The sequence below is a fragment of the Lampris incognitus genome, chromosome 16, assembly GCF_029633865.1.
Source record: "Lampris incognitus isolate fLamInc1 chromosome 16, fLamInc1.hap2, whole genome shotgun sequence".
In the NCBI taxonomy this organism is placed as follows: domain Eukaryota; kingdom Metazoa; phylum Chordata; class Actinopteri; order Lampriformes; family Lampridae; genus Lampris; species Lampris incognitus.
Genome location: NC_079226.1, coordinates 39168643 through 39183159, shown reverse-complemented (window position 1 = coordinate 39183159; position 14517 = coordinate 39168643). Strand labels below are relative to the sequence as shown.

Here is a 14517-nt window from a genome sequence, read left to right as displayed (position 1 = left end):
CAGCTGGGTCCTGACACTGGTGTGAGCAGAGAATCCGTGCGGATCTGGTCTTGATGTGACCCCCCCCCTCCCCTCCATTCGTCATTGAACACGTTTTCATATATAACGGTGCAAACAAAATAAAAAGGAGACCCAAATAAACAAAAAAAGGATAACATTTTACAATGCCAGTTTGTGTTATATGCAGCATATTAATTTAGCCTAGTAACTGAAAAAAAAGTCAATGGCTTTTTTTGTTTTTAATAAGTGAAATGGTGCTATGTTGTTTAAATTTCTTAATAAAGTGCAGGAAATTTGGCTTGTTTCCTGAAAAAAAGTTTTTCTTGGGAATTTTTCAAAAATGATAACGACTCGTATGATATACAGCATGTCGTTTCCCATCTTTACTAAACATATAGCGTTACATCCAGTGGCGGATCTAGAGATTTTTTCCTGGGGTGGCAAAGGGGTGGCAAGACTGTGTCCCAGAGGTGGCAGCTGCCACCCCCTTTGCCACCCTGTAGATCCGGGCCTGTGAGGGGAGGGGGGTTCTAAATCTGTTTGAGATGAGTTTGGTGCGGGTCTCGTTGACCTTCACCATGCATGTACATAAAATATACTTTAAAAACACATTATCTGATTTATAAATGGGGTGGCAAGACTGTGTCCCAGAGGTGGCAGCTGCCACCCTGTAGATCCGCGCCTGTGAGGGGGAGGGGGGGTTCTAAATCTGTTTGAGATGAGTTTGGTGCGGGGTCTCGTTGACCTTCGCCATGCATGTACATAAAATATACTTTAAAAACATATTATCTGATTTATAAATGGGGTGGCAACAGGGGTGGCAAGACTGTGTCCCAGAGGTGGCAGCTGCCACCCCTTCCCACCCCGTAGATCCGCCCCTGGTTACATCAAACATATCTCTACTTCAATATTCATCTTAAGTCTCTTCTTTATTTTATTTTATTGTTTTTAGAAAGTTGGCTACATCAACCCAGAACATTCCAGTATATATATATACGCTGGAAGAATAGACGGGCGCACTTTTTCCCAGCCCCACAAACCCCCCCCCCCCCACACATATAATCGGCACGTAGTTTTGGGGTCTTCCTGACGCGCGCCCCGCCGGTTGAGTCCTCGCGCAGCCTGGCCTCGCGCCGCGGTCCGCTATGGGCCGTGACGCGAAATTACGCGGCGGCGGCGGCGGTGCAGCGTGCGTAACGAGCGGCCGGCTGGCTGCGCAAGGACGCAAAGCGAGCAGCCAGGCGAGAGGAGGGGGAGGAGGAGGAGGAGGAGCAGGGAGGGGGGGGAGGCCGTCCGACGGGGGGAGGCGCAGACAGGAGTTGGTGCGAACATCATCGACTTGGCCGAACTCGACCAAAATATAGAAAGGAAAAAAAAAAAACCCTCCCATCGCGGCAGCGCTCCGCCGCCTTTGCCCCCCCCCTCCCCGGCCGGCCGACATGTCTCGGACTCCTCGATCTGTGGGATCGGCGTCGGCGTTCGCGCCCGCTCGCCGCGGAGAAGATGGCGTGAGCTCGGAGTAGACGGCGGAGGAGAAAGTGCGCCTTCTTCGGAGCCGAATGGGTCGTGTGCCACCAACCGTAGCTCGGAGCGCGTCGAGGCCGACGGCAAGCCCCCTAGCAGGAGTCCGCTAGCTAGCTAGCTTAGCTAGCGCTAGCCTTAGCCTCGCAGCTGTTAGCCCGCAAATCGCCCCGGCTGTTAAGCTCGATTCGCTTGGCCCAGCTGGTGGTCGCCGGCGTATTTTGCCCGCGTTGTCCACGGCGTCTCGCCGAAGCGGGTGTCCCTTTTGCGAGCTCGCTCGCTGGCTGGCAACTTCTATTGCCCGACGCCGACCGGCCGAGGGACGAATCGCACTTAGCGACGTTGTTGTTAGCTAAACAGCTAGCCCTCCCCCTCTCCCCCCTCCCCCCTAGTTAGCGCCGCGGTGTGTTTACAGCGGTGGCGGCGGGGCAGGCTAGCCTCTCTTAAGCTAGCCAGGCTAGCGTGTTAACGGGATACATGTGCTCCCCCCCACCCCTCACCCCCACCAGCGTAGCTACTTGCTCTTTAGTCCACCTTTATTAGACCCCGGGCTCAGTGTGCCGTTCGGCGACCGCGGCTCCTGTTTTGCGAGCTAGCTAGTTCACTTCCCCCCCCCCCAACCGTGCCCGGACTGACCCACCCACAAGGACTACCCGGGGGCCGATGCTGACAGTCCAGCCCGGATCACGGCAACGCGAGGAGCCGCCACCGCCATGCAGCCTCAGCAGATCTATGACTTCTCGAGTGACGAGAACAGTCACAAATGGAGAGGCCTCTTCGTGCAAGCTTTACGAAAGGTAACCTGCCGTTGTCGCGACGTGGTCCGCCCGGCTAAAGGGGCTCCCCGCCGGGAAGTTCGCGCTGCGCACTCGCTTGTCCGGCCTCGTTCAGTCGGTGCCCCGTAACGGTGGGTTAATGGTACGCGGCTGTGGTGCCTGTCTCATTTTGGAGGCGCCTTGTTACGTAACCCGTTCGGAACCAAGGGGGCCCGAGAACCCCGGCCGGAACTTTGCCAGTCTTGAGAGATTTGGATTTGTGCCCCCCCCCTCGCCTGCGTTTAACTTGTGCGTGGTTTAGGTGGTCCGAGGGCTGTGTTTTCTCAATCGTGTCTTACCCAACTTCCCTGCGACTTGCTAGTTTTTCCCATCATGTTTTTGAGGAAGTCGGCAGGTTTGGACCGGCTGCTCGCAGTGCCTTCATCTGACGCCCAGATGATTTGTTGCACACCACCTGTAATATGTATAATGTACCAAGGTAAGCGGCCCGTTGGACCACCTGATGCGAGCAGCCCATCAGGCCAGTCCAGTGTATTCCTAAACTCGTGTGGCAGGTAAATACGGATCCTTATGCAGGTTCGAGCTGGACAGCAAATCTGTGCAACCTGCAAAGTTTTTTAAAACCAATGATTTGATGTAAAAAAAAAAATCAATTGAAGCTGCAGTAGCAGTGGTGTGTCTACGACATTGGCCACAATCTTATTTAACCCTTATTTGCTAAGGTGTCTCATCCTGAGTTGCGGCTCAGTTCTCAGGTGTTCACTGATCAGAGGCTGTTGGGTCCTTGCAGACCGATCTCAAAACTTTGCAAGTGGCATCTATCTCCAGCAGTGTTATGTTGGCCAGTGGAACAAACCCGTGAAATGTTCCCTTGCCCATCTTGCATCACCGTGATTTTTTTTTCCTCCTCTCTGTCACCATACTTGTTCACATCTTTATGTCCTCTTCCTTTTATGCCCTCCACTCCTCTTGCACAGATGCGTAAATGCTCATGACAGCCTCCTAGCTGAAGCAACCACTTTATTGTTGTTCCTTCTCTCTCTCTCTCTCTCTCTCTCTCTCTCTCTCTCTCTCTCTCTCTCTTTTAACCCTTCATCCATTAGGTCAGAGGTCACCGGCCTCATAGGGTTCCTTGTATCGCCACGCACAGTGAAAACCATTGCGTTTATCAACACTTGTCATATCTAAAGCAAAGATTTTCTGGTGATCCCTTTGGCAAGTAGTCATCAAGTGTGTTTCTGTGGCCTAAAGTGTGTCTGTTTGAGGTTGGCCATTTGGAAGCCTTGCCTTTGCACCTCATTACCTAACACGCAGAGCCGCATCTCGGCTTGCCCCGTTCTTCGCCAAGCAGGCGATGAATAAGAACTCACCCCACACTGGCGTGATGGGGTCAACGTGTTTTTACCGTGTGCAGCGATCAGACCGACTTCAGAAGCCTCCGGAAGGTTTTATATAGGTTCATCTGCGGGGAAGAGTCGGTGTGTGACTTGGACTTTTAACAGCCTCTGGTGCATTTAGAGGACACGGGCTGGAGTGGCAGAGCTTTGTCAAAGTACACCGCAGATATGGGACAAGTTTTTTTTCTCTCATCATGCCTGTTGGTACATCCAAACTTTGCAGGGACTTAAGGTTGTTTAAAGAATTGTATATTCGTATTGTTGAAATAGAAGCAAGTATTTTCCCCCCAACCTGAAACAAACATGCGAGTGTATTCAAAAGTAGACTGTCCTTGCAATTTGCTGTTTTCCCCACTGATCCATTAAGTAAACGGTCACTTTTGTCAAGTGCAACTAAGCGGATGTCTTACCACAGGCTGCTACCGTGAGATTAGCTGATAGCAAGTGCTGCATTCGATCAACTTTGCCCTCCTGTTGGGTGGTTTTGCCTTTTTGTTAATGCAAAGTAGCAACAATCCCGGCCCCGGTTATAAATAACAGCGCCGTCGTAAAACCTGTGTGATGAATCAGGTGAAACCGAGAGCAGGTGGTGGTTCCGCGGTGCCACAGTTTTATTTGTCTCAACGTGTTACGCCGCTGCCGGAGGGGAAAGCCTGTCAGACTGACGTAATAAGACGTTTGTTATGGCTTCGGCTGACTATGACTCGTTGTTTTTCACAGCTGTCCGGTGAGAGTGCTGGTGGGGGTGGGGGGGTGGGGTGTCTCATTCAAAGGGAGCTGTGCTGGATGACTCCTCAACCTGTGGGAATTTACGGTGTTATTTAGAATTGGGGCGGTTGAAGAACACCTGCTGGGATGGGCCCCTCCTCTGAACCCAGCAGGTCAAACAAGCCCAGTTCTCCAACCAGCCAGTCAGCCGGCTAGGCTTTATAATGCTGTTGCTGCACCTGCAGATGATGGACGGATGGACGGTCACCGGCCAAGGTGGCTCACAGTGGAGATGCACTTAAAGCAGCTAGACTGGATTTACAGGCACTGGTGAGCCGCTGTCCTCCTGGTAGAGGCACACAATATGTTTTAAACCTTGATTTTGACTATGACTGTTTACTCCTCTCCTGACTAGAAGTCAAGGTAGAGGACAGGTCAGGTTTGAACAGCTTTAACGGGCGTCCGGGTGGCGTGGTGGTCAGTTCCGTTGCCTACCAACGCGGGGCTCGCCGGTTTGAATCCCCGCATTACCTCCGGCTTAGTCGGGTGTCCCTACAAACAGAATTGGTCGCGTCTGCGGGTGGGAAGCCGCATGTGGATATATGTCCTGGTCGCTGCACTAGCGCCTCCTCTGGTCAGTCGGGGAGCCTGTTGGGGGGGGGGGGACTGGGAGGAATAGCGTGATCCTCCCACGCGCTACGTCCCCCTGGTGAAACTCCTCACTGTCGGGTGAAAAGAAGCGGCTGGCGACTCCACATGTATGGAGGAGGCATGTGGTAGTCTGCAGCCCTCCCCCGGATCAGCAGAGCGGGTGGAGCAGCGACCGGGACGGCTCGGAAGAGCGGGGTAATTGACCGGACACAATTGGGGAGAAAAAGCCAAAAAGAAAAGCTTTAACTTTGGTTTTTGTTCATGTCAGAAAGGCCATCTTCATCATCATCATCATCATCATCAGTTCTGTAAGCTATGGAGGTCATAGGAGCACAGCTGATGCCTCAACATTGGTTGAGTCATCATTGTGTCTCAGTAGGGGGAGTACCTGGCGGTCCCTATCTCCTGTCCAGGTATGGGTGGCCGTTGGTTCACAGAGGAACTCCTCCGCCCTTTTTGAAGCGATACCTGTGGGTTTCTTCTTCTACTGCACCTTGGTAACGGTGGCCTGCGTGTCATAACGCCCGCCACACGGGAGTCAGGTTTGATCCAGAAGTGTGCAGTTGGCCGTTCAAACCCCGAGTAATGCTTACTCACGTCTGTCCTCCCAGGTTTTCATCGGGGGTGTCGATAGGCACTGGTGCGGCGTGCCACCGTGGGGTTCGCGAGCTGTGTCACGGCGCGTGTCCCCGGCGCCGCCTGATCGAAAATGACTCGTGCCGGGTGCGATTTAGCCTCTGACGCGATGCTCTTAATAATAACTGTGCGATCCCCGGGTCTGCCGTCTTGACTGGAGCCGGAGGAAGGCCGGGGTGTACAGTGGGTACAGTTTCACTCTGTTACCATGTTGAGCGTGGCGACGAGTCCAAGCCCCCCCACCCCCCACCCCACCCCCAGTCTTGGCCCTGAAGCAAGTGCATGGCAGCGTTTGCAGATGGAGTCGCCCCTAATATTGTCCCCGTGTGTATTTATGTATTTTTGTCGCGGCGCCTTTTACACCGCCTACAGCAAATACTCAGTCTGTCAGGGTGACTTGGTGCCGGCGCTGTGGCACAGGGTTGCCGGTTGTTGCGCGCCTGGCAGTGTTTCAAGCTTCGTGACTGGGCAGCACCCTTGCCAGCACAGGAACTTCAGTAAGAAACAGTTCAAAGCTCACAGAAGAGCTCGCCGGCACACTCAAAAGAGTTTTCCGAGCCGCCGTGGCGGCCTCGCAAGTCTGGTCGCCGGAGAATGTTGCCAAAACACCGAGACAGGGGGGGGGGGGGGCTCTTTTTGAAGCTCTGTCTGGTACCGCTGAGATGTAGCGTCCATGCTAGACCCGGACCGTTTTCCTTCCCCGTCTTGTCATTTAGCCGAGCAGAGAGAGCGCCTCGGTTTCAAGACGTGTCCTCACATGGCGCGCTAACCGAACTCTGACGTAACGCCAGACCGTGCAGACGGCTTTATGAGCCTCGTGTGTGTCGAAGCTTTGCTGTCTGCATGATCGTGGGGGGTGGGGGGGGGTGGGGAGAGCATAATGGCTTCTCTCTCACTAGCCTGTCACCTCCGTAATCTTGGTCAAACACAGCCGGACAGATAAGACGGTGATGCCGCCTGACGGCAACGCGCAACTTTTATCGCATCGCCGAGCTCCGCGTGACGGGACGTGCTCGGCACCGGGTCGGACTCCCTGCAGGCCCAGCCCAGTCCCGGCAGCCGGCACACACGGCCCTTCGGGGAGCCTCCTGTCGCCCGTGTCGACACCGGTGCGGCTCGGTTTCCTCAGATAAAGACTGGAGCGGGACGACCGCGGGCTCATCCAGGGGTCACCGGGTCGGGTCAGAGACCGGAGCGGGACGATCGCGGGCTCATCCAGGGGTCACCGGGTCGGGTCAGAGACCGGAGCGGGACGACCGCGGACTCATCCAGGGGTCACCGGGTCGGGTCAGAGACCGGAGCGGGACGACCGCGGACTCATCCAGGGGTCACCGGGTCGGGTCAGAGACCGGAGCGGGACGACCGCGGGCTCATCCAGGGGTCACCGGGTCGGGTCAGAGCCGGGCCGCATGTTGTCACCTGGATGATCACCAGCTATTGTCCTGCAGCTCTCCATACACGAAAGGCTAGCTGACTGCCTTGTGTGTGTGTGTGTGTGTGTGTGTGTGTGTGTGTGTGTGTGTGTGTGTGTGTGTGTGTGTGTGTGTATTTCTGCATCACAAGTTTTTCTTGGGCTCTCTCTCTCTCTTGTGTGTCTTCTATATTTGTTTGTGTGGACTGGAATATGTGTATTTATGCATGTGTGTTGCTGTGTTGTATGTTTCTCTCTTTCCTCTCTCTGCCTGCTTGGGTGTGTGATGTGTGTGCTGTATGTTTGTGTGTTTTTGCATGTGTGTGATAGGTATGCTTGTCATTGCATGAGTTGTGGTGTGTGTGTGTGTGTGTGTGTGTGTGTGTGTGTGTTTGAGAGTGTTGTCTGATTGATCTCTGCGCCCCCTGGTTCCCTAGACAGTCTGGTTGTAATGGCAGATGATGTCATCATGCTATGAATCACAACGGTGACACATGCTTGGCTATGATAACACCCCCCCCCACCCTCCATCTTTCTCTCTCTCTCTCTCTCTCTCTCTCTCTCTCTCTCTCTCTCTCTCTCTCCATCTCTCTCCCTCTCCCTCTCCCCCCTCACACACACACACAGAGCCATATTACCTGAAACCTGAGCCTGATGCAGCCTCATATGCACGGCCAGGAAGATAATCAATCGAGTTAGCAACGTTAACCCCTGTTAACGCCGTCCGGCCACTATTAGAGCCCTAATTTCACAGTTCCTTTACCGTCACAAAACAAGACCACCTGATCACACTCTGTTGGGTTTGTACAGTACCCCACCCCACCCCTTTTTCCACCCAGTTGTAGCCGGCCAGTTACCCCCACTCCTCCGAGCCGTCCCGGTCGCTGCTCCGCCCCCTCTGCCGATCCGGGTGAGGGCTGCAGACTACCACATGCCTCCTCCCATACATGTGGGGTCACCCACCGCTTCTTTTCACCTGACGGTGAGGCGTTTCACCAGCGGGAGGATCATGCTATTCTCCCCCCTGAACAGGCACCCCGACCGGCCAGAGGAGGCGCTAGTGTAGCATAACCACGTGCGGCTTTCCACCCGCAGACACGGCCAATTGTGTCAGTAAGGACGCCCGACTGAGCCGGAGGCAACATGGGGATTCGAACCAGCGATCCCCGTGTTGGTAGGCAACGGGATAGACTGCTACGCTACCCCGACGCCCCTGTGTTTGTACAGTTTTATCCAATGGGATGTTAGTGTCCCCCCCCACCTCTGTCTTTATTATCTGGCGCGGGAAACGGGTTGAACTGTCACGTATTGCGACTGCTGCCCGGTTAGGCGTGCACAGTCAGGGATGGCGTCTCCCAACCGGTAACCAGTGAGCTTAAATGCAAAATGTGGGAAAAAAATAGTCGTGTTTCCACATAACTGGAGGATCTGATACGCCCAAGTAACTGATGCGATCGCATCATCATGAGATATTAGTGAGACGGGTGTTTCAGCCATAATCGTGCAACCCTATTAAGTGTCAATTGCAAGGCAGGAAATTGACACCCCCCCCCCCACCCACCCACCCACTAGCTGCAGTGGTGATTGCGTCCTGAAATGCTTTCACTGTTGCATTGGCCGGTGATGTTTTCAGAACTGATTAGGAGCTCCAGATTATGGTTCGTCGCCAGTGCGGGTGAAGCGAGCAGTTTTGCTGCAGCTCAGACCGACCTGCAGAACGATTTGGCGTTAACCACCGGCACACTGTCACGCTGGGCCGTTTCCGTTATCCTAACCAAGAGTGATCGACGTTCAGTTGTCATTTAGGCTGTTGTACTCGTATTTGTGTGTGTGTCTGTGAGCATGTACGCGCGAGTGGCCTACTTCTTCCGGTGGTTTCTCTCTCCGCCGATGATTCCTTATCCTCCTCTACGGCCGGCCCTCCTGCAGCCTGCAATGGCAGAGCGAACCTGCTGCCTCCTGCCCCTTCACCCACGTCGATACCTCTCAGTCTGCAGCCATGATCCCCTGTCCCGAGAGTACGCCGCTTCAGAGAGGGGAGGGCGGTGGAGGGGAGGGGAGGGGTAGCATGGGTAAGAAAGATAGGATGACAGACAGCGAGAAAGGAGAGAGAGATGGGGTAGGAGAAGAAGAGAGGGAGGGGGAAAGATGGGAAGCGAGCACTGGGGCTTCCTGTATGCTTGCAGACCCTTGTTAATGGAGTGTAGCCATAACCCGGGACCCCTCTGGCCTGGCCCGGGTAGATGTGGACGAAAGCCTACTTGTGGTCTAAAATGCTCGTTTTTGTGTTCCCTTGATGCTGTTACCTTCATACAGGACAGCTTGGAATAACCACCAGCCAAACGCTGATACATTTTGACATGCTGATAAGAAAATCCTACCAGCTGGGGGTGTCCGGGTAGCGTATCAGTCTATTCCGTTGCCTACCAACACGGGGTTCGCCAGTTCGAATCCCCGTATTGCCTCCGGCTTGGTTGGGCGTCCCTACAGACACGATTGGCCGTGTCTGCGGGTGGAAAGCCGCATGTGGGTATGTGTCCTGGTCGCTGCACTAGCGCCTCCTCTGGTCAGTTGGGGGGGGGTGAGGGGGAACTGGGGGGAATAGCGTGATCCTCCCATGCGCTATGTCCAGCTGGTGAAACTCCTCACTGTCAGGTGAAAAGAAGCGACCGGTGACTCCACATGTATCGGAGGAGGCATGTGGTATGGAGCAGAGACCAGGACGGCTCGGGAGAATGGGGTAATTGGCCAGGTACAATTGGGGAGAAAACGGGGGGGGGGGGGGGGGAACAAAATCCTACCAGCTGATGTGGAAGTCTAAATACTCTTGTATTCAGATCTCTATCTCAGTAAAGATTTCAAATTCACCTTACCCCCATGGCAATAGAAGCCAGATGTTAGGCTCCAGCTTTTGCATATTTAAGGACCCTTTCTAATGCTTTTGTTTTTAAGACGGGAGATTTCCTAATGCAGGATCTGCTCCACCAATAGCTGTAGCTTCCTGGTTCATTGTAGCACCAGTCCATGTGTGCACCCGTCACACATTGTGCACAAATTGCGTGGGTGCCGTAAATATGCAGAGCTAAAGTTAGACCAGCACACGACCCTGTTCTCCTTTCAGTCCTCAATTTAGCAATTCTTCTGTAGCCTATGTGTCATCAACCCCACAATACCTTCAAGTCGGCTTGCCGTCCTACAAAACATGTCATTTCAAACCCGCACTTAAAATCAGTATGGAGGCATCCGGCAGGCAGGTCTAATACAGCCCAAGGTCATTTGGTACAGGGTGGCAATATGAAAGTATACTATTTGTATTTATTTCTATTGTAGTTTTAATCATTTTTATTCTATTTGTTGCTAGTCTCCTTGCTGTTGTTGTTTTCCCATTGTTCCCAGATATCTCGGAGATAGAGAGCACTTGTTTGTCAAAGGCCTTTCGATCAAGTGGACCAACTATTCTGTGAATGGAGTCAGGGGAAACCCCCGTAGTGTCCGCACACTGACTCATAACTCATGTGGAATTTGGTCAAGTGCTGCTTCTGGGGGTTGGAGAGAGAACATATCTCACACTTCTGCTTTGAATTTTTTTAATTTTCCACTTAACAGTTTACACTTGTGGATTATTATATATAATTCCGAGCCTCATAAAGCTGAAATCAAAACTGAAGAAGTTTACAGAAACGGAACGGAAGAGTCGACTGTCGCCTCGGTTTTTCCAAGTCCTCTTGTTTATGTCTAAAAAGGAACCGAATGTTGCTTATTAATCAGAATTTGAATGAAAATGTGGCAAATAATTCTTTATGGCTTTTTTTCCCCAGGCCTGTGGTACTGTATGGTTTTTTTGGTCCATTTCTTTGACTCTTCTGTTGCGCGACAGCTCGACAAGCGCCGCTGTGCATGTACGGTTGTGCGTTCCTTCTTTTGATCACTTTCATATATGGGAATAAATACGTGGGGATCTGCAGAAGGGCATCCTGCCCATCACTTTGTGACTGTTCAGTCATGGCAGAAGAATGCTGGGAGCCCAGTCAAGGTTGACCTTTGTATTCTCCTCTCACATTCCACATGCCGGGGGCTAGTTTTTGTCATCAAAACGCCCCGCTCTGCTGTGTGCCAGGGTAATTCCACCACCGGCGTGTGAACAGCCCGGCTTTTGTGCGTTTGTGTGTGTGTGTGTGTGTCTCTCTCTTCGTTTCTTGGTATGTCTGCGTCTGTTTGGTTGCACGTGTGTCTGTCTGCCTGCTCGGGCCGTCTGTCTCCCTATTTGTGAGAGGGAGACAGACGGGTGGATCGGGGAGGGGGGGGCGGACGAAATGAGTGCACCAGAGGCGGCGAGACGGAAAGTAAATGTGAGGGAAAGCGTCTTCCTTCTCCTCGCTCCCCTCTCGCTCTATCTCACGGCACTCGCCTCCCCCCGCCCTCCACCCCCCGGCCTGCTGCTCCTTATAATAGCACCTGAACGGACTGCATTCCAGCAGGGCGGCACGGCTCTAATGACGGCGAGATCTGGTGGCGCGGGCCTCTCTTTCCACTCGTAGGCCTGCCAGAAAAACAAAACAAACAAAACCCCCACACCTCTCCTCCGTCCATACCGTAACTACCCCTTTTTGCTACCGGGCCGGCTGCAGCCCCGCAGAGCACCGCGCCACGTGGGGTAGCAGAGGATGACTGCTGTCTGGGGGGGGGGGGGGGGGGGGCACGGCCTTCCTTCCTTCTCAACTCTGATGTCATGTCACAGAAAGTTGAATCAGTTCATCCGGACGCAACGTTTATTGAGAGAGAGAAGTTTCATCGCCCATCCGATTGACCTGTTCAGTCTCATCTGACTGCAGGTATCCCCACCCTTTTCAGTAACACGGGTGGGATACCTGCACTCAGCGGAGACTGAAGAGGTCACTTGGATGAGTGATGAAACCCCCAACTAGGAAGAGTGGGTCCCACCCCGCTCTTCCTAGTCGTCCCAGTCTCTGCTCCACCCCCTCTACTGATCCGGGGAGGGCTGCAGACTACCACATGCCTCCTCCCATACATGTGGAGTCGCCAGCCGCTTCTTTTCACCTGACAGTGAGGAGTTTCACCACGGGGACGTAGCATGTGGGAGGGTCACGCTATCCCCCCCCCCCGAACAGGCTCCCCGACCGACCAGAGGAGGCGCTAGTGCAGCGACCAGGACACATACCCACATCCGGCTTCCCACCCGCAGACACGGCCAACTGTGTCTGTAGGCACGCCCGACCAAGCCGGAGGTAACACGGGGATTCGACCCGGCGATCCTCGTGTTGGTAGGCAACGGGATAGACCGCCACGCCACCCAGACGCGCCCCGAAACGTTTCTCTCCCTCAATAAACATGGTGTCCAGATGAACTGATTCACCTTTCTGTAATTTTCGTCCCCGGGTTATCGAGCGTGCATAAAGACCTTGTGATGTCATGTCTTTTGCCGTTTTTGTGGTTTGGGGTTGACGTTGCGTTTTTGAAGAACACCACACGACTCCGGTTCCTCTGCGAGTCCAGCTGCCTTTAACGAGAGTTTCCCAGTCAAGCTGCGGCACATGTCGGCATGGCAGATGTGGAGCCCCGGGGGGATTCTCGCGTCTAATGACACTCGGTCGTCCTCGCGTCGTCGCCGGGGGACACGAGCCCGGGTGCCTGCGCGTCGCGTCAAAGTTTGTCGCTCGATCCTTTCTTGACATCGTGTTTGTCAAGACGGGTGAGGAGGGGGCTAGTTGTTTCTGCACAGGACGCGCCGTCTTGTAAAATCTCTAACTGCACCAAGTGTCTTGGCAGTTTCATCACGTCGGCGTCTACTTCTTTCTTTTTTCTTTTTAGTCTTTTTGCAGTTTTTTTGCACGAGCACATCACCATTGTGTATTGTGTTGACAGTGAGCAGAGCTGATATAACACTGAGAGTTATAGGTGTGTTATGTAGTTCTAGTGATCTAATCTGCAGAGGTCAGAGGACAAACCTAACACCCCCATACACCCGCCCAGATGCCTCAAAACCTCACCTTTCTTTACTTTATTCAAACTAGTGAATTTTTTTCTTAACAACGGGTCCTCCGGGTGGCTAATCGATTGTCAAATCGACGCGTTTATCTCCACTTCCCCGTTCACGTATGATTCCCAATTTTGTCTGTGTTTATATTTTGCAGCAGTATTGTCGGGAGTAGATGGAGCTTTAACTAATCCGGAAGGGGAGTTTGGGGCTGCTGTAGCAAAGAAATGAAAGCGAGGGAATTGGGGCGCCCGGGTGGCGTGACGGTCTGTTCCCGTTGCCTAACAGGACGGGTTCACCAGGTCGAATCCCCGTGTTACCTCCGGCTTGGTCGGGCGTCCCTACAGACACAGTTGGCCGTGTCTGCGGGTGGGAAGCCGGATGTGGGTGTGTGTCCTGGTCGCTGCACTAGTGCCTCCTCTGGTCGGTCAGGGCGCCTGTTCGGCAGGGAGGGGGAATAGCGTGATCCTCCCATGCGCTACATCCCCCCGGTGAAACTCCTCACTGTCAGGTGAAAAGAAGCGGCTGGCGACTCCACATGTATCGGAGGAGGCATGTGGTAGTCTGCAGCCCTCCCCGGATCAGCAGAGGGGGTGGAGCAACGACCAGGATGAGTGGGGTAAAATTGGCCAAGTACAATTGTGGTGAAAAAGGGAAAAATGCCCCCCTCCCCCCCTCCCCCTCCAAAAAAAAGACAATTGTGTCTGTAGGGATGCCCAACCAAGCCGGAGGTAACACAGGGATTTGAACCGGCGAGCCCCGTGTTGGTAGGCAACGGAATAGACCGCTATGCTACCCGAACACCCTTAAAACTGTTTTCTTGCACAGTAATGCGACACTTTGAATACCAACAAATAAACATCAAAAGACTCGCAGAACCTTGTGGTCCAGCCTTACTGCAGAGCAAAACAAACATGGCGGCTGACAGTCAGCGACAACCTGTTGGGCTCTTTTGTGTATTTTTTTTCCAAGGTATTTTTTTATATAACATTAATTGATTAAAAAAAACTGGTTTTGTCTTGTTTTGAGTTCTCAGTTTGGTTCTCACTGGCTGTTTTGGGTTTCCGCTTGAGCTTCCGTTGCTGTTCCCCGTCACGCGACTGAGATTTCCTGTCGTAAAAATCTACGTGTTTGATCGTACGGGTGCAACCCCAACTGGCTTGCAAATACATCGGGAAGCTAAAGATTGAATCTGTACATGCCAAACTCGACAGGATCTTCTGGGAAGATAATCGGTTCCAAGCGGCCTCATATCCGAACCCCCCCCCCCCCCACTGATTCTCAAGAGGGACAAATTGGGCCTAAAATCGAGCCAATTATCCTCCAGCATGTTCCCAGCCAAACTGCAACAGTCCCATATCCCAGGGTGAACATGAATGTTTAATCTTAACTCACCAGCCCAACCTCGAAAAATTTCCCATG

General features: G+C 53.2%; 1 protein-coding gene across 1 annotated transcript in view; it reads left to right on the top strand.

Moving 5' to 3' along the window:
- Positions 1-1409: 1409 nt before the first annotated feature.
- sos2 (son of sevenless homolog 2 (Drosophila)) overlaps positions 1410-14517 on the top strand; it is a 53077-nt gene continuing 39969 nt past the window's right edge. Inside the window, exon 1 of the mRNA XM_056296019.1 lies at positions 1410-2318. Coding sequence (XP_056151994.1) covers positions 2235-2318 — 84 coding nt within the window. The 5' untranslated portion in view covers positions 1410-2234. The remainder of the gene's footprint in view (positions 2319-14517) is intronic.